Raw genomic sequence first — 25,801 nt, 5'->3', positions numbered from 1 at the left:
TGTATTGTGTGTGTGTGTATATAGCTTTAATAAAAAGAAGGGGGCTTGTCAAACCTCTGACCTGTGATTCCTAATGACTTCCATGTAATGATGTGGTAGAGCAAAGCATTAAAGAATCATTATCATAAAGCGCTTATGGCGGGTCATGAAAAGGGGCTTCATTTATACAAGAAGCTATCGCTAAGATATTTGGAGGCCTGTGGTTGGTGTATTTTTCTTGCTTTATTATGTATGTGCTGCCTATCCTGTAAGATAGGGGTAGTCCAATCTGTATGTAAAGCTTCAAGTACATTAAACTGTACATTTTCTTTATACAGTGATTGTGGCCAGTATTAAGAGCCCTGCTTTTTCCAGTCGGTGGATCCATGTTTATTCATATGCCAAGTCTCAACCCTTTACAAAAATAACAAATCTCCCATCTGAGGGTTTGGTACAGTGTATTCAGTTTAGGCAATCCTCTGCGATTAAGGCCTCATGCACACAACAGTATCCGTATTGCTGTCCATAAACCACTGTTCTGCAAAATACAGATACCTACTGTGTACACTGCATTTTTCTCACTCCCATCACTAAAAATGACCATTGTCCGCAATATGGACAAGAACAGGACATGTTCTATCAGGATTGGACAGACCATGGAGGACTTTTTTTTTTTTTTTTTTTTTGCAGACCCATAGAAATGAATGGGTCCCAGTGCAATCCTCCAGAAATGAGACATTGATGCAAAATATGGTCATGTGCATGAGCCCTTAGGCTACTTTCACACTTACGGCAGGACGGATCCGACAGGCTGTTCACCCTGTCGGATCCGTCCTTCCGCTATTTCGCCGGACCGCCGCTCCGTCCCCATTGACTATAATGGGGACGGGGGCGGAGCTCCGGCGCAGCACGGCAGTGTACGGTGAAAGGCCGCCAGACTAAAAGTCCTGCATGTCCGACTTTTTAGTCTGGCGGCCTCTCACCACGAACTGCCGTACTGCGCCGGAGCTCCGCCCCATCCCCGTTATAGTCGATGGGGACGGAGCGGCGGAAGGTCGGATCCGACAGGGTGAACAGCCTGTTGGATCCGTCCTGCGCAAGTGTAAAGTAGCCTTAATCACAGAACTGGCACAAATGCCTTCCCATCTTGAGTTTGCTGTAATGTATCAATATCGCCAACTCCAGACCGCGCAGCCCACAGAGGTTTTGTTTAGATTGATTGATTGTGGCAAACTCTACGCTGACAACTTTTAGGACTGTACTACTTGTTTTTAGCTTTAAGACATAAACAAGAATGATCTTATTTGCTGATAGCAAACAGAGATCTTGATGCTAGTAATTATTTTACCTGTTTGTCATGTCAGCACTTTCCTTCACCTGTTCTTGGCATCACTGCATCCTGGCAGGATGTTTATATCGCTTACTTCCTGCCCTTTTTAGCTGCCTGCTGGGTTTGCTAACCAAACCCACCATGCACTGTAATGTTTCATAGGGCTTTCTCTGGCTGCCGCACTGTTCCCACCCCTTACACAATCTCTCTCCATATTAGCTAGACGGTGCAGGCTGTGAAACGTTACAGAGCATAGCATGCTGGGATTGGTTAGAAAACCCAGCAGGAAGCTGAGGAAAACAGGAAGTTCTGCATGTAAACTTCCTGCCAGGATGCAGTGATGCTGAGAACAGGGGAAGGGAAGTTCAGACATGAAGAACAGGTATATGGGACACAAATATATAGAGGTTTAAGGTACTCTGGACTGATGAAAAAAATCATTATGGGACTGGAGAGCCCCTTTAAAGGGGTATTCCAAGAATTGACATTTGTCATCTATGCACAGGATAGTAGTAAATGTCAGAATGCTGAGGGTCCCACTGATCACTGCTAAAGAGAAGCTAAGTACAGTGGTCTGCTACCTCCTCCATTTCCATCGAGTGCTCGGGCACTGCTCTTAACTGCAGGCGACACAGGTGGGGGTCCTCTGGATAGATGATGAATGCGCATTGTGGGAATGCCCCTTTAGTTTAAAGGGGATCTCCAGGAATTAAGAAAATGAAAATACGTAAATATTACTTTATTACAAATATATTTCTAAATATCTTTCATTAGTTATAATGGCTCGTTTTGTCTGGGGAGCAATCATCAGGGGAAATAAAATGGGCGCCGTCCTATTAGTACACTCAAAACCTGTCCTAATTACACAGGACGACAAGTTACCCCACAACACTGAGCTAAAGAGCTGCCTCATCCTCCTCTCTGCTCTGCATGTCAGGGATTATGATCCTGAATACAGAGTATAAGATCTTCAGCAGAATCTCTGTAGGAATGGAGTTCATGAGGAGACATGAAGTCTAGAGAGGAGGGTGGTGGTATTGAGCAGCAGCACTTGTATGCAGTCACCATTACCAAATGTGTCCTGTCCGTCCTATCTGTACTTCATGTCTCCTCATGATAGGGATTAAGCTGAAGATCTTATTATCTGTATTCAGGATCATAATTTCTGAAGAGCAGAGAGGGAGGATGAAGCAGCTCTTTACATCTTGTCCTGCTGTGTGATTAGGACAGGTTTTGTGTGTAATAATAGGACGGCGGCGATTTTATGTCTCCTAATAATTGCCCCCCCCTAGACAAACAAGCTATTTTAACTAAAAGGTATTTGGGAAAATATTTATAATATGTAAGCATTTTCATTTTCCCAATTCCCGGAGAACCCCTTTAACCACTTCCCGCAACTGTAACGCCGAAAGGCGTCATTGCGGCGGCTCCCCCAGGCTACGCTAACGCCAATAGGCGTCATCTCGCGTGAGCCGAGATTTCCTGTGAACGCGCGCACACAGGCGCGCGCGCTCACAGGAACGGAAGGTAAGAGAGTTGATCTCCAGCCTGCCAGCGGCGATCGTTCGCTGGCAGGCTGGAGATGTGTTTTTTTTAACCCCTAACAGGTATATTAGACGCTGTTTTGATAACAGCGTCTAATATACCTGCTACCTGGTCCTCTGGTGGTCCCCTTTGTTTGGATCGACCACCAGAGGACACAGGTAGCTCAGTAAAGTAGCACCAAGCACCACTACACTACACTACACCCCCCCCCCGTCACTTATTAACCCCTTATTAGCCCCTGATCATCCCTGATCACCCCATATAGACTCCCTGATCACCCCCCTGTCATTGATCACCCCCCTGTCATTGATCACCCCCCTGTAAAGCTCCATTCAGACGTCCGCATGATTTTTACGGATCCACTGATAGATGGATCGGATCCGCAAAACGCATCCGGACGTCTGAATGAAGCCTTACAGGGGCATGATCAATGATTGTGGTGATCACCCCATATAGACTCCCTGATCACCCCCCTGTCATTGATTACACCCCTGTCATTGATCACCCCCCTGTAAAGCTCCATTCAGATGTCCGCATGATTTTTACGGATGCACTGATAGATGGATCGGATCCGCAAAACGCATACGGACGTCTGAATGAAGCCTTACAGGGGCATGATCAATGACTGTGGTGATCACCCCCCCTGTCATTGATTACCCCCCTGTAAAGCTCCATTCAGATGTCCGCATGATTTTTACGGATGCACTGATAGATGGATCGGATCCGCAAAACGCATACGGACGTCTGAATGAAGCCTTACACGGGCGTGATCAATGACTGTGGTTATCACCCCATATAGACTCCCTGATCACCCCCCTGTCATTGATTACCCTCCTGTCATTGATTACCCCCCTGTAAAGCTCCATTCAGACGTCCGCATGATTTTTACGGATCCACTGATAGATGGATCGGATCCGCAAAACGCATCCGGACGTCTGAATGAAGCCTAACAGGGGCATGATCAATGACTGTGGTGATCACCCCATATAGACTCCCTGATCATCCCCCTGTCATTGATTACCCCCCTGTAAAGCTCCATTCAGATGTCCGCATGATTTTTACGGATGCACTGATAGATGGATCGGATCCGCAAAACGCATACGGACGTCTGAATGAAGCCTTACAGGGGCGTGATCAATGACTGTGGTGATCACCCCATATAGACTCCCTGATCACCCCCCTGTCATTGATCACCCCCCCTGTCATTGATCACCCCCCCTGTCATTGATCACCCCTCTGTAAGGCTCCATTCAGATATTTTTTTGGCCCAAGTTAGCGGAATTATTATTTTTTTTTCTTACAAAGTCTCATATTCCACTAACTTGTGTCAAAAAATAAAATCTCACATGAACTCACCATACCCCTCACGGAAACCAAATGCGTAAAAATTTTTAGACATTTATATTCCAGACTTCTTCTCACGCTTTAGGGCCCCTAGAATGCCAGGGCAGTATAAATACCCCACATGTGACCCCATTTCGGAAAGAAGACACCCCCAGGTATTCCGTGAGGGGCATATTGAGTCCATGAAAGATTGAAATTTTTGTCCCAAGTTAGCGGAACGGGAGACTTTGTGAGAAAAAAATTAAAAATATCAATTTCCGCTAACTTATGCCAAAAAAAAAAAATTTCTATGAACTCGCCATGCCCCTCATTGAATACCTTGGGGTGTCTTCTTTCCAAAATGGGGTCACATGTGGGGTATTTATACTGCCCTGGCATTCTAGGGGCCCCAAAGCGTGAGAAGAAGTCTGGTATCCAAATGTCTAAAAATGCCCTCCTAAAAGGAATTTGGGCACCTTTGCGCATCTAGGCTGCAATAAAGTGTCACACATCTGGTATCGCCGTACTCAGGAGAAGTTGGGGAATGTGTTTTGGGGTGTCATTTTACATATACCCATGCTGGGTGAGAGAAATATCTTGGTCAAATGCCAACTTTGTATAAAAAAATGGGAAAAGTTGTCTTTTGCCAAGATATTTCTCTCACCCAGCAAGGGTATATGTAAAATGACACCCCAAAACACATTCCCCAACTTCTCCTGAATACGGCGATACCACATGTGTGACACTTTTTTGCAGCCTAGGTGGGCAAAGGGGCCCATATTCCAAAGAGCACCTTTAGGATTTCACAGGTCATTTACCTACTTACCACACATTAGGGCCCCTGGAAAATGCCAGGGCAGTATAACTACCCCACAAGTGACCCCATTTTGGAAAGAAGACACCCCAAGGTATTCCGTGAGGGGCATGGCAAGTTCCTAGAATCTTTTATTTTTTGTCACAAGTTAGTGGAAAATGCAGATTTTTTTTTTTTTTTTTTTTTTTCATACAAAGTCTCATATTCCACTAACTTGTGACAAAAAATAAAAACTTCCATGAACTCACTATGCCCATCAGCGAATACCTTGGGGTCTCTTCTTTCCAAAATGGGATCACTTGTGGGGTAGTTATACTGCCCTGGCATTCTAGGGGCCCAAATGTGTGGTAAGGAGTTTGAAATCAAATTCTGTAAAAAATGACGAGTGAAATCCGAAAGGTGCTCTTTGGAATATGGGCCCCTTTGCCCACCTAGGCTGCAAATAAGTGTCACACATCTGGTATCCCCGTACTCAGGAGAAGGTGGGGAATGTGTTTTGGGGTGTCATTTTACATATACCCATGCTGGGTGAGAGAAATATCTTGGCAAAAGACAACTTTTCCCATTTTTTTATACAAAGTTGGCATTTGACCAAGATATTTATCTCACCCAGCATGGGTATATGTAAAAAGACACCCCAAAACACATTCCTCAACTTCTCCTGAATACAGAGATACCAGATGTGTGACACTTTTTTGCAGCCTAGGTGGGCAAAGGGGCCCATATTCCAAAGAGCACCTTTCGGATTTCACAGGTCATTTTTTACAGAATTTGATTTCAAACTCCTTACCACACATTTGGGCCCCTAGAATGCCAGGGCAGTATAACTACCCCACAAGTGACCCCATTTTGGAAAGAAGAGACCCCAAGGTATTTCGTGATGGGCATAGTGAGTTCATAGAAGTTTTTATTTTTTGTCACAAGTTAGTGGAATATGAGACTTTGTAGGAAAAAAAAAAAAAAAAAAAAAAATCATCATTTTCCGCTAACTTGTGACAAAAAATAAAAAGTTCTATGAACTCACTATGCCCATCAGCGAATACCTTAGGGTGTGTACTTTCCGAAATGGGGTCATTTGTGGGGTGTTTGTACTGTCTGGGCATTGTAGAACCTCAGGAAACATGACAGGTGCTCAGAAAGTCAGAGCTGCTTCAAAAAGCGGAAATTCACATTTTTGTACCATAGTTTGTAAACGCTATAACTTTTACCCAAACCATTTTTTTTTTACCCAAACATTTTTTTTTTATCAAAGACATGTAGAACTATAAATTTAGAGCAAAATTTCTATATGGATCTCGTTTTTTTTGCAAAATTTTACAACTGAAAGTGAAAAATGTCATTTTTTTGCAAAAAAATCGTTAAATTTCGATTAATAACAAAAAAAGTAAAAATGTCAGCAGCAATGAAATACCACCAAATGAAAGCTCTATTAGTGAGAAGAAAAGGAGGTAAAATTCATTTGGGTGGTAAGTTGCATGACCGAGCAATAAACGGTGAAAGTAGTGTAGTGCCGATTTGTAAAAAAGGGCCTGGTCTTTAGGGGGGTATAAACCTGTGGTCCTTAAGTGGTTAAGGCTACTTTCACACTTGCGTTAGGAGCGGATCCGTCTGGTATCTGCACAGACGGATCCGCTCCTATAATGCAAACGCTTGCATCCGTTCAGAACGGATCCGTTTGCATAAACATGAAAAAAAAAATAATAATAATTGTTCATGATAATGCAAACGGATCCGTTTTGACTTTACATTGAAAGTCAATGGGGGACGGATCCGTTTGAAAATTGAGCCATACTGTGTCATCTTCAAACGGATCCGTCCCCATTGATTTCCATTATAAGTCTGGACGGATCCGCTCGCCTCCGCACGGCCAGGCGGGCACCCGAACGCTGCAAGCAGCGTTCAGGTGTCCGCTCACTGAGCGGAGCGGAGGCTGAGCGCTGGCAGGCGGATGCATTCTCAGTGGATCCGCCTCCATTGAGAATGCATCAGGGCTGGACGGCTGCGTTCGGGACCGCTCATGAGCCCCTTCAAACGGAGCTCACGAGCGGACACCTGAACGCAGGTGTGAAAGTAGCCTAAGTTGTCACATTCCTTTCTGTTTCTGCCTAATGCTTGTATTTATTGGTATCGGATACAGAATTATTATTATTATTTATTTTTTTACTTTGAGGAATGTAATTTTGAACAATCCAGACCAAGTATGATGTCAGTTGGCTACAAAATGTGTATACAATACGTAACTTCAGATGACTTATTGCATGTAATGTAAAACTGCTGTGGCCCTCCAGGACGACATTTAGGAGGGCTCTGTTGGACAGTAATGCAATTATTGTTTAACCCCTTTGAACATGGTGTAAAAATGTTGTGACCCTTATGGCAGTTATCTTCTATTTAAATTGCATTTCTTCCGTGGTATGTAATATTCTCTTTTTTCCCCCCTTCTAGATTGTGTGTACATTGAGAGCCGAAGACCCAACACTCCATACTTCATATGTAGCATTCAAGATTTCAAACTGGTGAGTTCCCAGCTCTTTACCCGTCCATTATGGTGGCATTCAGGTTCTTGTAGATTAACGGCCACAAATCACAACCCATTATGTTGGACCCGTTTCTTTTAAAGGGGTCTCTACCTGCATAATTTCTCGCCCTAAGGCCTCATGCACACGACCGTTGTTTGGGTCCGCATCCGAGCCGCTGTTTTGGCGGCTCGGATGCGGACCCATTCATTTCAATGGGGCCGCAAAAGATGCAGACAGCACTCCGTGTGCTGTCCGCATCCGTGGCTCCGTTCCGCGGCCCCGCTAAAAAAAATATAACATGTCCTATTCTTGTCTGCACTTTGCGGACAAGAATAGGCATTTATATTGCTGGCGCCCGTTCCGCAAATTGCGGAAGGCAACACGGGCGCCTTCCGTTTTTTTGCGGACCGCAAAAAACAGCACGGTCGTGTGCTTGCCTAAAGAAAATGTGCGTGTAATCAGTAGTTTTGACTAATTTCATGTGAGTCGCCGACCATCACCAGTAGACATCATGCAGCCATTGTGAAGGAGTCATTATAAGCCGCCGCACGTGTCCTGCTCCTGTTTCTGTTTTATTACAGCGAATGCAGCAGCATTGTGAACTAGAACTAATGGCTGTGGTCATCATAGACTCTCAGATAATTTGCCTGATACAGCCTGAAATGAGATTTTTCATAGTCTCTTCCACCCTTCTTAAAAATTTGTCGGGCATGCCAAATTTTTCCAGTATTTTATCATTTTTATAAATCTTACCCTTGTCACTCCACCTTTTGTGAAACTACAACTCCCAGCGTGCAAGTCACTGCCGTGGAGTTCTGAGAACAGCTGAGCAAGTGTGCCTGCTGGGAGTTGTAGTTTCACAAGAGCTGGAGGTTGCTGACTCTGTACGCAATGCAGATCTAGTTTTGCTACGATCTGAAGACACTTCATGGGGAAGGAAAAGAAACAATGTGCTAGGGCACTCATGGAAAGCAATAAGTTGCTGGGTGCCGGTAAGGCGCTATTCGCATCATGGTTGCAGTGCCAGGAAAACCACCTGTCCTATAAGGCTCCGGTCACAACTTCATTTCCGTTTTTCAGTTCCATCATAGTGGGAATAAAAAGCCCAAAACTGACGGCAGTTTGATGGTTCCTTTACATATTGAACACCGGTGGCGCACGACAGACCCCATTAACTATAGTTGAGTACGTCGGGTGTTCCTCATGTTCCTAGATGTTGCCCTATTTTTTTCCTGGTATTTTTGACAGTCTCTAATGGAGATTCCATCACTGGATGTCGTTGTATTTGCCTTTTGAGTGCAGTTAAAAAAAATAAGTAAAAAATACATCCCAGGTGTATGCCAAAAAGACACTCTTGCCATATGTTCGGTCTTCAGAAGTATGCACAGTATAAATGCAGGGGTACCCCCCCAATTTCCATAAGATCCCCCTATTTCCCTTGCTCTGCACACCCTTTATTTTTTTTGCTGGTTTTGATGCCGCCTTGTTGTGCTATTCCTGCCTGGCGTAATAATGCCTTTGCCTGAATTATACCGCTGTACACATTATAGCAGGTACACTGGGACTTGCTGCAGAAGCAGCGGAGAAATCGTGAATTACAATGTGAAGGTTTCCATTCTGGGCAGAATTTCCTGCTGAGTTCCCATAATTGCTCTGGGATATTAACGGCAATAAAGGCTGAGTCTTTTGTTGTCAGTATTGGTTTTGCAGCGTGCATTAGGGCTGTCTGCAAACCCACATGAATCAGTGCACACAGATACCTGCTGGAGGGTTGTGTGCGGCCTCTGATTTAATGCTGCCCCCCAGCTTACAGGCACTATGTGATCTTCCTGTGAAGGTGTGTTCCCGGGCATGTTTACGGCATTATCTGCGGCATCTGTTGGGCAATAATTCTTGTGTATGTGCCCAGTGGGACGATGGGCTTGGGTAATGAAGCAGCATGCAATCATCTGATTAAGGTTATTATTTTGATCTAGAGATTCAAGAAGCGCATTCTCCGGTAGATTTAATTTTATGCAGCTTCTTCCAGTGGTCACTTCTCATGTTACAACACATGGAAAGTGCAAACCGTGAACCTGCATATTCGTGAATCGGGTTACACCTCGACTTTTCTGGAAGCCAACCTTGGTCCCTTTATAGAACTGCAAGTGCTAGGTGGTTTTGGCTTAAAAATAAATCTATACATACATACACACACATTTATTTTTTTATTTTTTTCAGACATTACTCTGTGTGAACAGACATACAGACAATTGGATGCGTCTATGTGCAAACCTAGATGGCAAAGAATTTGTTTACTGTCCTGTTGTTTTTAGCCCTCTTAAAGGGAACCTGTCATTAAAAATGTACTATAATCTACAGGCAGCATGTTATAGTGCAGGAGTAGCTGAGCAGATTGATAAATAATTTTATAGGAAAAGATTCAGTAAAACTTGTATTTGATTCATTTAAATCCCTGCTTATTCTGGGCTTTCCAGTCCAGGAGGCGGTCCTATCAGTGACTGACAGGTATCTCTGTATACACAGTCATAGAGGGCAGGCTATCAGTCCCTGATAGGACCGCCTCCTGGACTTCAAAGCCCAGAATAGGCAGGGATTTAAATGAATCAAATACAAGTTTTACTGAATCTTTTCCTATAAAATTATATATCCATCTGCTCAGCTCCTCCTACTCTATAACACCGCCTGTAGTCCAGATGCCATGGTCAACATAACAGGTTCCCTTTAAGCCATACACCTTAGATTCATAAAGATAGATGGCAGTTGAACTTGCCAATTTTTGACGGTATAGACACCATCTAATGTGCATGGATTGTCTCTTCTTTGTTTTGATGCCAAGGGAAAGAAGGATCGGGCTGTTGGATTTTAGCATGCCCGATCCTTTTGTTCCCTTATGCCGTTCAGAACACATGCATACAGGTGTATGGAGGATTGGGAGGCAAAGCTGGCAGTCTAAGGCTACTTTCACACTTGCGTTTTTACTGGACCTGGCAGGGTTCAGCAAAAAACGCTTCCATTACTGATAATACAACCATCTGTATCCGTTATGAACGCATCCGGTTGTATTATCTTTAACATAGCCAAGACGGATCTGTCATGAACTCCACTGAAAGTCAACGGGGGACGGATCCGTTTTCTATTGTGTCAGAGAAAATGGATCCGCTCTCATTGACTTGCATTGTGGGTTATGACTGATCCGTTTTGCTCCGCATCCCAGAACGGAAAGCAAACCGTAGCATGCTGCAGTTTGCTCTCCGGTATGGGAACGGAATGCATTTTGGAGCAATCTGTTCTGTTCAGTTACGTTTTGTCCCCATTGACAATAAATGTGGACAAAACTGAAGCGGGTTTTTTCCGGTACTACGGAGACCCTATGACGGATCTCAATACCGGAAAATAGAAACTCTAGTGTGAAAGTAGCCTTACAAGCATTTGGTGACAGATGTCTCACATGAAGACAATCCAGCCAGCTTAGCAGTTGTCGGTAAACCCCAACAATCAACGGATATCAGAAGTTGCAGCGGCTGCGCTGGAAATTCAAGGTACAGCCCCATGTGGAGTAAATGCTGCGGTAAATTCGCAGCATTTACAGTGCCAGCAAAATGGATGACAATTCAGAAATCTTATCCACATAATATGGATAAAACCCGTAGCGTAAACTGACTAGCGCTGCAGGTATTAGGCTGCAGCATTTCAAAGGCAGCTGCAATCCCGCCAGCGTTCCTGCTACATAAAACAACTGCTGTTTCGAACTCTTTCTGGCCATGATTGGCTGTACCCGTAGTGCTACAAGCCAGCAATTCAAGCGAAAGGTTGTCAAATAGTTGCGTTGGTTGTGACCGCCAGAGTGTGAGCTGCTGACACTTATCCGCTTTCTCCTCTAACTCGTAGAGGGTGGTCCCCGGCTACATCTGTGTGACATAATACGGCATGCAAGAAGAGGTGGTCTTGTTCAAGTCAGATTGTGTATATTTGCTCGGCCAAAGAAGTGGCTGGAAACAAGAGCCCAAGATTTTAGATGTTAACCCGACCTCTGTCGCCCTAGCACCAGTACGTGGGGGCATTATAACCGAGCGATTCCTCTTTCTATTGAGCCTCAATTTTATTATTTTTATTTTATTTGAAATATGGGGGTAACCACTGTCTGTCATGGTATATGTCTATTTATAGTATAGCGCTTTTGGGATTTAACTATTTGTGTGCACACTTTGGGTGTCTGTCTATGTCGACAGATTAGGACACTCGTCTAATGCATACTGGGTGTGCTGGAAACAGCTGCTTCTACACTGCGTAAGCTGAAGTGATGTCACCATCTGCTCCCAAAACCTCCTCTGGAGCGCGTGCTGTGCGCTGATGCAGCACCACCGGAGACAGCCGGCTACGAGGAGCTGTTAAATTGCCTTGTGCCTTCTGTGCTCCAGCCAGCCTTTGAATCTGGGTCATAATGGTACTTCTCGTTATCGGATCTGCTCCGCCGTACAGAAAGACTGAACTTCTTTTGAGAGGGACAGAATCTGCTGCTGCTTCTTTTATATCATTGTTTTATTATATTAATCTTTGCAAATCTTTTTTGTCAGAAAAATAAAAATCTTGCACGTGTGTTCTCCTCCGCTCGTATAATTATGGCCATGTGGTTTGAGCTCCTGCAGGGAACATGACGCACGCAGGAGCCGTGAAAATAACTTTGTTTTGCAGGTTCTGTCTATTAGAGACGTATAATATTTCTGTCACCGTCTATTGTGTTTTCAGAGAGCCCGTTGTTTTCTTATGTTAATATTTCCCTTTTTTTTCACCTTTTAGTAACAATTGAGCATTAGCAGCACGTGCATTATATTGTACTGTGTTATATTATTCACTAATGATGAATCATAAAGGCCGATCTCCATTTCTCACAAGTTATTGATTCTCTGCTGTTTATAATGAATCAGCTCCATCCCCCTATTTTCCTCTTGGGTAATGTATAGCCAGAAAAATCTACGTGACGTTAAATACTTTTGTGTTAAAAAAAAAAAGGCAAAAGTTTTATGGTAATAAAGTTAGCGCTGCTGTAATACCTTTGTCTTTTTTAACCCAAAGTTATTTAACATCACGTAGGTTCCTCTAGGGTAGAAAAACATAAGGGTGTATGATGTGTTTCGGTGAGTGAAGCTCCTGCTGTATGATGAGCGATTCCTTCATGCTGCAATGCATGTAATGTTTTTAGCAATGCTCCCTTTATAATTGGGAGGAGGTCTGTAATAAGGGCACCAGACCACGAGGAATTCAGGTTCAGTAAAACAGCAGACAGCACAAAGGAGACCTCTGTACAGAAGCTAATGGGCACAGCCCTACGTGCCGCTATGCTTGTAGATTGGGAGGATTGTAATCACGTAGGGCAATAAAAAAAAAAAAAAAAACATATATGATGTGTACATAAACTTTTGGATGCTTAAAGGGGTTATCCACTTTCTGGCTACTGTTCGTAAGATGACTATATGGCACTTACTAATATAGTCTTTGTTGATATTCTGCACCATTTTCTATATTTCATGAAGTATTCTCCCTCGTTGGCCAAGTCTTTTGTGCTGTCCACACATCAGTCCTGTCCATAAAATGGCTGCTGATGAAGGGTCATGTGACCAGGCAAATCACTCAATCTCCTCTGCTTAAATACACTACACCTGTACTAAACTCCCAACAGGGCAAGTGCAGATGGCAAATGTGGTGTATTTGAGTTGAGGAGGGTGAGTTATTTTTGCATAGTCACATAACCCTCCATCATGGGCCGTCTTATGGACAAGTCTCCTGTGTGAACAGCACAGAAGATTTGCCTAACAAGGGGGCATGGCTTATGAAATATAGAAAACTGCCCAGAAAATCAGCAAAGGCTACATTAGTAATTGCCATATAGTCATCTTATATCCACATTGGCCAGAAGGTGGCCAACCCCTTTAAAAAGGTTGTCCCATCTTGAAATGTCACGTATGTGCCATTAAATAAATGTTCCAGTGCATAGTTGACATTTCCTCACATAGCATGGCGCCACCTGGCGTTGAGTATAGCGATGTGCACATCCACCTATGAACGAGCAGGGTGCTGGTGGTCAGGCATGCTCAGTCATTCTCCCCACAGTAAGGTCTCTGCCTACTGATCCTCACTTCACAGCAGAGAGGGCAGCAGAATAGTTTGCTTCCCTACTTGATTGCTAAGGGAGTCCATACTGTGGATGTTATATGCCTTCACTATGCGGGATCCCACAATATCTAAAGGGGTTTCCAGGCAACTGTCCTATTTACTATCCTGTGGAAGATCTTTCAGTTAGTATTTACCCATCCCTTGCCAATGCCACTGCCTCGCACAGGTTATGGGCTCTTTCAGGTCCTAACCAGATGTGTGCCCTTCTCTTCCTGTTCAGCTGCATAATAGTAAATGGCGCTGGAACGGCTCTCATTCAGTCTATCAGGAAGAGCCTGCAGTCTGAGTGGAGCGAGGGACGAGATAGTACTAACTAAACGATCTTCCTCACCAAGGATAGTGCAGAGGACTGATAAAATGCCTAAAGAACCCCTTTAACTGAAGGGAAAGTAAGAAAGGAGTATATTGTCAGCTGCCAGAGGGGGAAGAAGACTTTTCATAATTTTTTCCAGCTTGCCTGTGCTGCTGGGAGCGAGCTCTGGACAGAGTTTTGGTGTTAAAACTAATCCCGGTTACTTTTCTATAATAGTTATGCCCAAATTTCTTTGAACAGAATATTAACAGCATTTCTTAACTTGTTATTAAAATAATTTGTGCCTATGGAATTATGATGTAGTGACCTGATGGTGCCGCGCTATCAGCTTCTCTAGTAACCGCCAATGACCTTACTGTGTTGTGATAGTACTAGTGCTATGGAACTACATTACAAATGTCGTCAGTGTTGCCAGGCTCTGATAATGTCACCAGTGTCACCCATCGCTTTCAGTCGTAGGAGGTTATCTCTGTTATTGATTGTCCACATAGCTGGGCGGCTTTGCTGTGAAGAGGCGAGCCCTTTCTGCATCATGTCTTGTGCCAGCTATCCGGAATTAGTGTGACGGACTTCTCCTGCTTAAAAATGTAAATGTCTTGCAATAATCGCTGCAGTCTGCTTACTGATGATCTCTTCTCAAAGGAACTTCTAGGAGGCCAACACCAGATCACGGATGGTGCTGTGCTGTAGTAGGGCAATTAGATTGACTTTTACAGGTAAGGGCTGGCTCTATATTAATGAAAAATAGGCATGAATGGCTGTAATAGGGTTTCTTCTGTGCCTGGTGCTGGTTACATATTGATCTACAAAAGGACTGGACGCATCCCAGGAGCTGGGCTCACTTTTTGGATTGACTTCACAAAGACCTAAACGGTCAAGATCCAGCCAAGATATAGCCATTCTATATTGCAAAAAAAATTATATTTATGCCAGCCCAATAGTCACTGGCACTGTTTTGGCCTCCCTTGGGTCAATGGGGTCCTATGGATGGGCAGAGGGGGAGCTTCTTTCATGCGCTTGGCAAATGGACACAGCAAAACAGTGTGAATGCACCCTAAGGCCTCTTTCAGACGGGCGCTGCAGGAAAATGTGCGGGTGCGTTGCGGGACCATGCACGATTTTTCCGCGCGAGTGCAAAACATTGTAATGCGTTTTGCACTCGCGTGAGAAAAATCGGCATGTTTGGTACCCGAACTTCTTCACAGAAGTTCGGGCTTGGGATCGGTGTTCTGTCAATTGTATTATTTTCCCTTATAACATGGTTATAAGGGAAAATAATAGCATTCTGAATACAGAATGCATAGTAAAATAGCACTGGAGGGGTTAAACATAAATAAATAATAATTTAACTCACCTTAATCCACTTGGTTAGGACCCGGAAGAGCCCATAACCTGTGCGAGGCAGTGGCATTGGCAAGGGATGGGTAAATACTAACTGAAAGATCTTCCACAGGATAGTAAATAGGACAGTTGCCTGGAGAACCCCTTTAGATGTTGTGGGATCCAGCATAGTGAAGGCATATAACATATCTCTTCTGACTTCTTTCTTTGCTGTGTGCAACAACAGGACCTGTGGTGACGTCACTCCGGTCATCACATGGTCCATCACCATGGTGATGGATCATGTGATGACCGGAGTGACGTCACCACAGGTTCTGTTGTTGCACACAGCAAAGAAAGAAGTCAGAAGAGATGTCGGCTGCGCGATCAAGTGGATTAAGGTGAGTTAAATTATTATTATTTATTTATGTTTAACCCCTCCAGCCCTATTTTACTATGCATTCTGTATTCAGAATGCTATTATTTTCCCTTATAACCATGTTATAAGGGAAAATAATAATGATCGGGTCTCCATCTCGATCGTCTCCTAGCAACCGTGCGTGAAAATCGCACCGCATCTGCACTTGCTTGCGGATGCTTGCGATTTTCACGCAACCCCATTCATTTCTATGTGGCCTGCATTACGTGAAAAACGCACAAAATAGAGCATGCTGCAAGTGATGCGTGAAAATCACCGCTCATGTGAACAGCGCTATAGAAATGAATGGGTTGGGATTCAGTGCGGGTGCAATGCGTTCAACTCGCGCATCTGCGCGGAAATCTCACCCGTGTGAAAGGGGCCTAAGGGTACATGCACACAGCAGTGTAGTTTATGTGGATTTCACTGCGTTTTGACACCAAAATCTGCATGTGTTACTTGGGGGCTACTACTATTTGGTGTGAGGAGACTTATAGGCCATACACGCTCCTCTGGAATTCTGGGAAGAAAGGGATGCAAATGAGCTCTTAACAAGCTGCGCCTCTAATGCCACCAGATGTAAGGCAGCTATCCTATAAGTCAGTGTTCGACCCTTTAAACAGGCCTTGAGACATGACTCGGACATTAAATAAGTCGGCCGATTTGTTGCAGAGTTCGATGTGGATTTCCCCCAGATCATTGCAGAGGGTGAAATCTGCTTTGAAAATCCACACAAACATTTGACATGCTGCGGATTTCAAAATCTGCACCACAGGTCAATTTCCACACAGAAAATTTCGGCTCCGTATACATGAGATTTTGAAAATCTCATTTAGGCCTCATGCACACGGCCATTGTTTTGGACCCATTCACTTCAATGGGGCCGCAGAAGATGCGGACAGCACTCAGTGTGCTGTCCGTATCCGTTGCTCTGTTTCGTGGCCCCGCAAAAAAAATATAACCTGCCCTATTCTTGTCCACGCTTTGCGAACAAGAATAGGCATTTATATTAACCACCTCCGGACCGCCTAACGCAGATTCGCGTTCCGGAGGTGGCAGCGCTGCGCACAGTCACGCATATACGCGTCATCTCGCGAGACGCGAGATTTCGCTCCAAGCCGGCCCGCGCATGCGCATCGCGGGCCGGCAAAAGTTAAAGAACAAGTTAGTCACCAGCCTGCCAGCAACGATCATTGGCTGGCAGGCTGGCGATTTTTAAAAAATCCAATCACAAGCCATATAACAGATCATATTAGTAAATATGATCTGTTATATGGCTTGTCTGCTCCTGTGCTGGTCCTTTTCGTCGGTTGGATCCAGCACAGGAGCAGACTTCACAGTGAGTAGCACCAACACTACACCTTAGCCCCAGATCACCCCCCTGCACCCCAATTAACCCTTTGATCACCCCTTTGATCGCCCCTGTCAATCACCAGTGAAAGGAAAAAAAGTGATCAGTGTAAACTGTCACTTTTTTTTTTTCACTGGTATTGGCTGTTAGGTTTTAGGGATAGTTTAGGCCCCTTGGTTAGGTAGTTAGCGTCAGTTAGCGCCCACCCCACCGCACCGCAGTCACTTTTATTCGCTGAATAGCGTATCGCTAATCAGCATTTGTACTTTTATAGTATCTGTAAGTGATCAAAACTGATCACGGTCAGATCTATAATAGTATTAGTGTCACTTTAGTTCGCCCTCCACCCAAAACGCAGTGTTTGCCCGATCAGGCCTGATCGGTCGCCCACACGTGCGTTCACCCACGCCCGCCCCACCGCAGTGACAAAAAATATATATTTTTTGATCACTGCACATTCATTTTACACGCACTGCGGCGATAAAAAAATCAGTTTTGATATTTTTTATCAACCGCAGCGGCCTCCGGTACTTCGCTAGCCTCCCCTTTGTAAGACAGGTTTGCTTTTTTTCTTGGGTAGTCTCAGGGAATACCCCTAAATTTAGTAGTCCAAAATGTCAAACAGGGGGTATTCTTCTGAAGAGGCCTACAGGATTCTGACCCAGTCGGATGAGGAGTGGGAACCCTCATCTGATGAATCTAGCGGGTCAGAATATGAACCTGTGGAAAGCAGTGGCTCTCTGACCCAAAGTTCGGACGAGGAGGTGGAGGTCCCTGGCAGCACCAGGCGTACCCGGCCCCATGTCGCTAGACCACAGGTTATGCAGGATCCGCTTCAAGAGCAGCAGAGTGGGGCTGTCGCTGCCGGATCACGTGGTGAGGCATACACCAGCAGCGCAGCCCTCCCTGGACCTAGTACCAGCACTGCCGTACAACATGGTGACGTGGCGAGCACCAGAAGGGCAGTTGAAGCTGGTACGGTGGCACGTGCACTAGTTACCCCGTCGCAGCCACCGCAAAGACAGGCCCGTAGAGCCCCTAGAATCCCTGAGGTGCTGGCAAACCCTGATTGGCAGTCACCAACTTCAGCCGCACCTGTAGTTCCCCCTTTCACCGCCCAGTCTGGAGTTCGGGTTGAGACGGCTCAAATCGGTTCGGCCCTGGGATTTTTTGAGCTGTTCTTGACTGCGGAGCTCTTGGACTTAGTCGTGGCAGAGACCAACCAGTATGCCACACAATTTATATCCGCCAACCCGGGAAGCTTTTATGCCCAGCCTTTCCGGTGGAAACCAGTCCAAGTTTCCGAAATTAAAATTTTTTTGGGCCTTCTCCTCAACATGGGCCTGACAAAAAAGCATGAATTGCGGTCATATTGGTCAACGCACCCGATTCATCACATGCCCATGTTCTCTGCTGCTATGTCCAGGGCACGATTTGAGGCCATCCTCCGTTTCCTGCATTTTAGCGACAACACCACCTCCCGTCCCAGAGGCCACCCAGCTTTTGACCGGCTCCACAAAATTCGGCCCCTCATAGACCATTTCAACCAGAAATTTGCAGATTTGTATACCCCCGAGCAAAACATCTGCGTAGACGAGTCCCTAATACATTTTACCGGGCGCCTTGGCTTCAAACAGTACATCCCAAGCAAGCGTGCCCGGTATGGGGTCAAATTGTATAAGCTCTGTGAAAGGGCCACAGGCTATACCCACAAATTTCGTGTCTATGAGGGAAAAGATCAGACCCTGGAGCCGGTCGGTTGCCCTGACTACCTGGGGAGCAGTGGGAAGACAGTCTGGGACTTGGTGTCACCCTTATTCGGCAAGGGGTACCATCTTTATGTGGACAATTTTTACACAAGTGTGGCCCTCTTTAGGCATTTGTTTCTAGAACGGATTTGCGCCTGTGGCACCGCGCGAACTAGTCGCGTGGGCTTCCCCCAACGGCTTGTAACCACCCGTCTTGCAAGGGGGCAGAGGGCTGCCTTGTGTAACGAAGAACTGCTCGCGGTGAAATGGAGAGACAAGCGTGACGTTTACATGCTCTCCTCCATTCACGCAGACACGACAATCCAAATTGAGCGAGCAACCCGTGTCATTGAAAAGCCCCTCTGTGTCCACGACTATAATGCGCTCATGGGAGGGGTGGACTTCAATGACCAGATGTTGTCTCCGTATTTAGTTTCCCGCAGAACCAGACGCTGGTATAAGAAGGTGTCTGTATATTTAATTCAATTGGCGCTGTACAATAGTTTTGTTCTCTACAGTAAGGCTGGGAGAACACGATCTTTCCTCAAATTCCAGGAAGAGATCATCGAGAACCTCCTTTACCCAGGAGGTTCCATGGCCCCATCCCCCAGTGTAGTTAGCCGTCTACACGAGCGACATTTCCCCAGTGTCGTTCCTGGTACCTCAACCCAACCGTCACCCCGAAAAAGATGTCGTGTCTGTAGCAGGAGTGGAATAAGGCGTGACACCCGCTATTTCTGTCCTGACTGTGCTGACCACCCTGCCCTATGCTATGGAGAGTGTTTCCGGAAGTACCACACACAGGTACACCTAGCATAGGGATTGCATCTCACAGGACAGGCACACAGGGCTATTAGGGCCCTTTTACTCTCAGCTGCTGCAAACCTCTCCTTTCACCTGGGATAAAGTGCATAACGTACTTCGCCACATCTTTGGGCGATTTGCGCTTTGCACATTGTCCCATGGGGAAGGAGAGGTTTGTTCTATAAAGGTAAAAAAAACTAAACAAAAAAAAAATTACCGGTAAGTAAAAAAGTTAAAAAAGTTTAAAAAAGTTAATATGTTCTGTTCTAAAGTTAATAAAGTTATTGCTTTGCGGCCTGGTTTTTTCTTTTTTGTTTTGTTTTTTTTTACCTTCCAGGTGGACCAACCGATCGACCAGCTGCAGCACTGATGTGCATTCGGACAGAAGCATTGTGCTGCTGTCAGATTACACGCAAGTCGGTGTATGCGGCGCTGCAAGACGAGATTTCTCCTCTGCAGTAAAAGATATGTTTGCCGAGGCATATGAGCTGAGGAGGTGGCGGTGTTCATATACTTTGGCAAACACTTTGTATATATAAAAAAAAAAATCCCGGCAATGATTTATTCATCCACATCGATTGATGTGAATGGAGAAATCTGGTTTGCCAGGGCATACGAGCTGAAGTGGGTATGGATGTTGGGCGGAGCTCCTATGTCCTGGCAGACGCCTTTCCCCTCCTTTTTCTTTTTTTGGCAGAGATTTTTTCATCCACATTGATCGATGCGAATGAAGAAATCTGTGCCGTTCATTTTTTTCTTTCAGCCCAGAGGCTGAACGGAAAAAAAAAATCTCATTACCCGTATGCTCAATATAAGGAGAATAGCAGAAACTCCTAATGCTGGGCATACATGTAATGATTGCGGAGACCCTCAAATGCCAGGGCAGTACAAACACCCCACAAATAACACCATTTTGGAAAGAAGACACCCCAAGGTATTTGCTGAGGGGCATATTGAGTCCATGAAAGATTGAAATTTTTGTCCCAAGTTAGCGGAAAGGGAGACTTTGTGAGAACAAAATCCAAAAAATCAATTTCCGCTAACTTGTGCCAAAATTTTTTTTTTTCAATGAACTCGCCATGCCCCTCATTGAATACCTTGGGGTGTCTTCTTTCCAAAATGGGGTCACATGTGGGGTATTTATACTGCCCTGGCATTTTAGGGGCCCCAAAGCGTGAGAAGAAGTCTGGTATCCAAATGTCTAAAAATGCCCTCCTAAAAGGAATTTGGGCCCCTTTGCCCACCTAGGCTGCAAAAAAGTGTCACACATGTGGTATCTCCGTATTCAGCAGAAGTTGGGGAATATGTTTTGGGGTGTCATTTTACATATACCCATGCTGGGTGAGATAAATATCTTGGTCAAATGCCAACTTTGTATAAAAAAATGGGAAAAGTTGTCTTTTGCCAAGATATTTCTCTCACCCAGCATGGGTATATGTAAAATGACACCCCAAAACACATTCCTTACCTTCTTCTGAGTACGGAGATACCAGATGTGTGACACTTTTTTGCAGCCTAGCTGGGCAAAGGGGCCCACATTCCAAAGAGCACCTTTCAGATTTCACAGGTCATTTACCTACTTACCAGACATTAGGGCCCCTGGAAAATGCCAGGGCAGTATAACTGCCCCACAAGTGACTCCATTTTGGAAAGAAGACACCCCAAGGTATTCCGTGAGGGGCATGGCAAGTTCCTAGAATTTTTTATTTTTTGTCACAAGTTAGTGGAAAATGATGATTTTTTTTTTTTTTTTTTTTTTTTCATACAAAGTCTCCTATTCCACTAACTTGTGACAAAAAAAAAAAATTTCCATGAACTCACTATGCCCATCAGCGAATACCTTGGGGTCTCTTCTTTCCAAAATGGGGTCACTTGTGGGGTAGTTATACTGCCCTGGCATTCTAGGGGCCCAAATGTGTGGTAAGGAGTTTGAAATCAAATTCAGTAAAAAATGACCTGTGAAATCCGAAAGGTGCTCTTTGGAATATGGGCCCCTTTGCCCACCTAGGCTGCAAAAAAGTGTCACACATCTGGTATCTCCGTACTCAGGAGAAGGTGGGGAATGTGTTTTGGGGTGTCATTTTATATATACCCATGCTGGGTGAGAGAAATATCTTGGCAAAAGACAACTTTTCCCATTTTTTTATACAAAGTTGTCATTTGACCAAGATATTTATCTCACCCAGCATGGGTATATGTAAAAAGACACCCCAAAACACATTCCTCAACTTCTCCTGAGTACGGGGATACCAGATGTGTGACACTTTTTTGCAGCCTAGGTGGGCAAAGGGGCCCATATTCCAAAGAGCACCTTTCGGATTTCACTCGTCATTTTTTACTGAATTTGATTTCAAACTCTTTACCACACATTTGGGCCCCTAGAATGCCAGGGCAGTATAACTACCCCACAAGTGACCCCATTTTGGAAAGAAGAGACCCCAAGGTATTCGCTGATGGGCATAGTGAGTTCATAGAACTTTTTATTTTTTGTCACAAGTTAGTGGAATATGAGACTTTGTAAGAAAAAAAAAAAAAAAAAAATCATCATTTTCCGCTAACTTGTGACAAAAAATAAAAAGTTCTATGAACTCACTATGCCCATCAGCGAATACCTTAGGGTGTGTACTTTCAGAAATGGGGTCATTTGTGGGGTGTTTGTACTGTCTGGGCATTGTAGAACCTCAGGAAACATGACAGGTGCTCAGAAAGTCAGAGCTGCTTCAAAAAGCGGAAATTCACATTTTTGTACCATAGTTTGTAAACGCTATAACTTTTACCCAAACCATTTTTTTTTTACCCAAACATTTTTTTTTTATCAAAGACATGTAGAACTATAAATTTAGAGCAAAATTTCTATATGGATGTCGTTTTTTTTGCAAAATTTTACAACTGAAAGTGAAAAATGTCATTTTTTTGCAAAAAAATCGTTAAATTTCGATTAATAACAAAAAAAGTAAAAATGTCAGCAGCAATGAAATACCACCAAATGAAAGCTCTATTAGTGAGAAGAAAAGGAGGTAAAATTCATTTGGGTGGTAAGTTGCATGACCGAGCAATAAACGGTGAAAGTAGTGTAGGTCAAAAGTGTAAAAAGTGGCCTGGTCTTTCAGGGTGTTTAAGCACTGGGGGCTGAGGTGGTTAAAGTCTGTCTGTGCCGTTCCACAAATTGCGGAACACGCACGGACGCCATCCGTGTTTTGCGGACCGCAAAACACACCACGGTCGTGTGCATGAGGCCTTACTGAGCAGGTAGTGTAAGACGCTGCAGATTTTCCGCATGTGGCCCAACACGGTCCATAGCAGACAGCATCTTCTAGGATTTTAAGTCATTTATTTTTCATGATATTCACTTTTATATGCGAGAAAACATTGTGAGACATTGACATTGGGCGTGACACAACTGACCAGAGACAGCTGTGCGAAAAGGTCTCTAGGTTCATGAGGAAAGAGATTTGCCCCCGGGAGCGTGGCCCTGCATTAACCCATAAAAAAAATTTAAATGAAAATCACTATATAGTGTGAAAATAGGTGATGAGGTCGCTGTTTCCGAATGCTATGGTTCTAATACATGATTCCCACTTCTTCTTTTTTCTTTTTTCTTCCTCTCTTTAAAGTTTGATAGAAAATAATAATCCCCATGATGTGTTCTGAAAACTGCTGAAGCCAGATCCAATTGGCGCAGGCTCCTCTGCATTGTGAGATTTAATAAATCCCCGCCGGCACACAGATCGAACACAGCATAATGATAGAGCTGCCGTGGAAGAGAAATTGATTACAGGTTTTCAGACAGTATCATTAACGTCCCTTTCTGGAATATGCCAAGGGTAATAGACCATTCTGTTTGCTTAATTTTGCTTATGTGGATTGGCATTGATTATGCGATCATCTGCGTTACATGGTGCAGGTGTACCGCTAGGCATGTGCGTGGGCCTTACCTGGCACCTTTGTGGCAAGCGTGTAAATCTTATTTTTTTTTTTTTTTTGTGGCTTGACGGTAAATGATTGGGTGGGAATGGAAAGCTTGATTTGCAATGCACTATTACCTCTAATGACCCGGTCTGTCCTGGTTTGTGGTGTAAATCTAAGTTTTGGGGGGGTGCTGTCTGGGCGGTTGTTAGAAGCCGGGCAGGCATAGCGCATGCAGCCAGAGCCGTGCTACAGAAGCAGAGACAGCTGTGCGACATGCAGGCTGTAAGTACAAATTACAGAGCAGCAGAGCACAAGCTGCTTCCAAGCACAATATGCAGGTCAGCCCCGCCAGCACGACTTCTCACAACCTACAGCTTTCCTGATATTTGCCTTGTTGTCAGAGCCAAGGCGGTGGGTTTTTATGGCTTCTTGAATGACATGTTGGTTCAAAACCAGTTTTTATTCCCTCGACATTTTAGGTTTGCATTTTGAAAGGCTTTTTTAAGTAGGCTTGGATACCAGCATCTTTTATCCCGCGTTCTCCACTTTCTGAGAGTGGATTTCTCTTTCTTTTTTTTGGCTTTTGACTTGCATTGAGTTACACAGTGCCGCTTGCATTTTCAAAAGGGCTCCTGAGAAATGAGGTCTGGAGCTCTTCTGCTGGATGGTCCATACTACTCCCCTTCCCCTTGTTGTCTGTAGCCCTTATAGGATCCAGGGTAGTTGTGCGGCAGTCAAGATATCTGTAGACCTCCAAGTCCTCATCGTGTAGATGTGCAGGTCGAACCTAACCTGCACAACAGTTCTTCTGATGTAAGCCATGGTCTTGAGGAACATGATGGACTATGGCAGACCACTGGTTTCTCCACGGTGCCATGCTGGTTTGTGTAAGTTCTATTAGATTAATGGCCTCTCTTTATAACAGAGTTTTTAGCTTGTCTGGATCTATATCCAAGCAGACACACATCCAAATAAACCCCACTGACTTTAATGAGGGTGCAACGTGGTTCCTGTCATTTTGTTTGCAAGAAAGCGCTGCTTACTGTGCTGTTTTTGCCGTACAAGAAGTGCTGACAAAGAAATGAGAACACAGCCTTAAAAGAGCTGTCCAGGATTTTGGTACTGATGTCCTATTCTCGGGATAGGCCGCCATTATCTGATCAGCAGGACTTCATCACCCCCCCCCCCCGCTGATCAGCTGTTTGAGTATCTCGGATACCAGAACTAAACGGCTCCATTCATGATGTAGTTGGCGGAGGTTGTAAGTGCAGCATTGCTCCCATTTACTTCACTGGACCCAGGCAATTCCGAGCCCGGAGCTATTCTGAAACCGCTGAGGGTGCCGGGTGTCTGTCTTCCGCCATGGTCGCCGGTACTGCTGAACTGTGTATAGCAGCTCATGACTGTTTTGTAGCTTGATCCACCACTTGTAGCTTTATTACCTGTAGTTCTCCGGCCCTTTCTTTTTGTAAGTAACTTCCCACAATCCATCTGTATGAGCGCCGACTTACCCCACAGCCGGCCATGTATACTCTTTGACATCTGATCACGAATGATCTTCTAGTTTCCTGTGCCCCCTCCTGAAAGGATGCGGCAGTAGTGGCCACCTACGTGGCTTTGTGACTCCCCGAGGAGTTGTGCACCGTTAAATTTTAAGAGCATAGGAATGAAACATTTCCTTCTACTGAGCAACAAATGAGGAGAGAAGAGGATTAAACAGGAGGTTGAACATCTTACGGGCAGACAGTGCGGATCACAAGAGATCTCATATGTCTTATTAGCGCTAATGAATCTATTGACCGCGTCCTTCACCTGTTCTGGGAAGGTTAGGCTGAATTCACACACGTTTCACTGCAGACAGGTGCCAGGGTTTGCGGGTGGGAAATTAGGGATCACCCGGCTTTACAACTAGAAAAATGAGGTCCTAGATCAAAGACCCAGACCGATACTTTCCTCTGATGGGTCACAAGGCCAACATTTCTGGCTGCTATAATTCCAGTAATTTTCCTTCCCTCTTCCCTGTTGTAATTTGTAGGATGTTATGTGCCCCAGTGATTGAATTGATGGCCTGCTTCCCCATTAACAATGGTTGAGCCACACGTAAATTTATTATAAATCACTACAGGCATCTCAGAATTGCCGCAGGCAAGTTATTGTCAACCAGTGGATAAGTCCTTATACAGGATTCTGCTGATAGAGAAGGAAAGCCAGCACGGCATATGAACAGTGTCAAATCTGTCAAACTGTCAGGCCA

The 25,801-nt window shown here is 44.7% G+C and overlaps 1 protein-coding gene across 8 annotated transcripts in view; it reads left to right on the top strand.

Moving 5' to 3' along the window:
* The window catches only part of RERE (arginine-glutamic acid dipeptide repeats), a 354,724-nt gene that overhangs the window by 195,458 nt on the left and 133,465 nt on the right, over window positions 1-25,801 (top strand). For all 8 annotated transcript variants that reach the window (XM_040427222.1, XM_040427238.1, XM_040427218.1 and 5 more), the window contains one exon: window positions 7,437-7,507. In XM_040427222.1, coding sequence (XP_040283156.1) covers window positions 7,437-7,507 — 71 coding nt within the window. The remainder of the gene's footprint in view (window positions 1-7,436; window positions 7,508-25,801) is intronic.

This window comes from Bufo bufo, chromosome 1 (genome assembly GCF_905171765.1).
Source record: "Bufo bufo chromosome 1, aBufBuf1.1, whole genome shotgun sequence".
NCBI lineage: Eukaryota > Metazoa > Chordata > Amphibia > Anura > Bufonidae > Bufo > Bufo bufo.
This window is presented reverse-complemented; position numbering and strand designations above follow the sequence as displayed.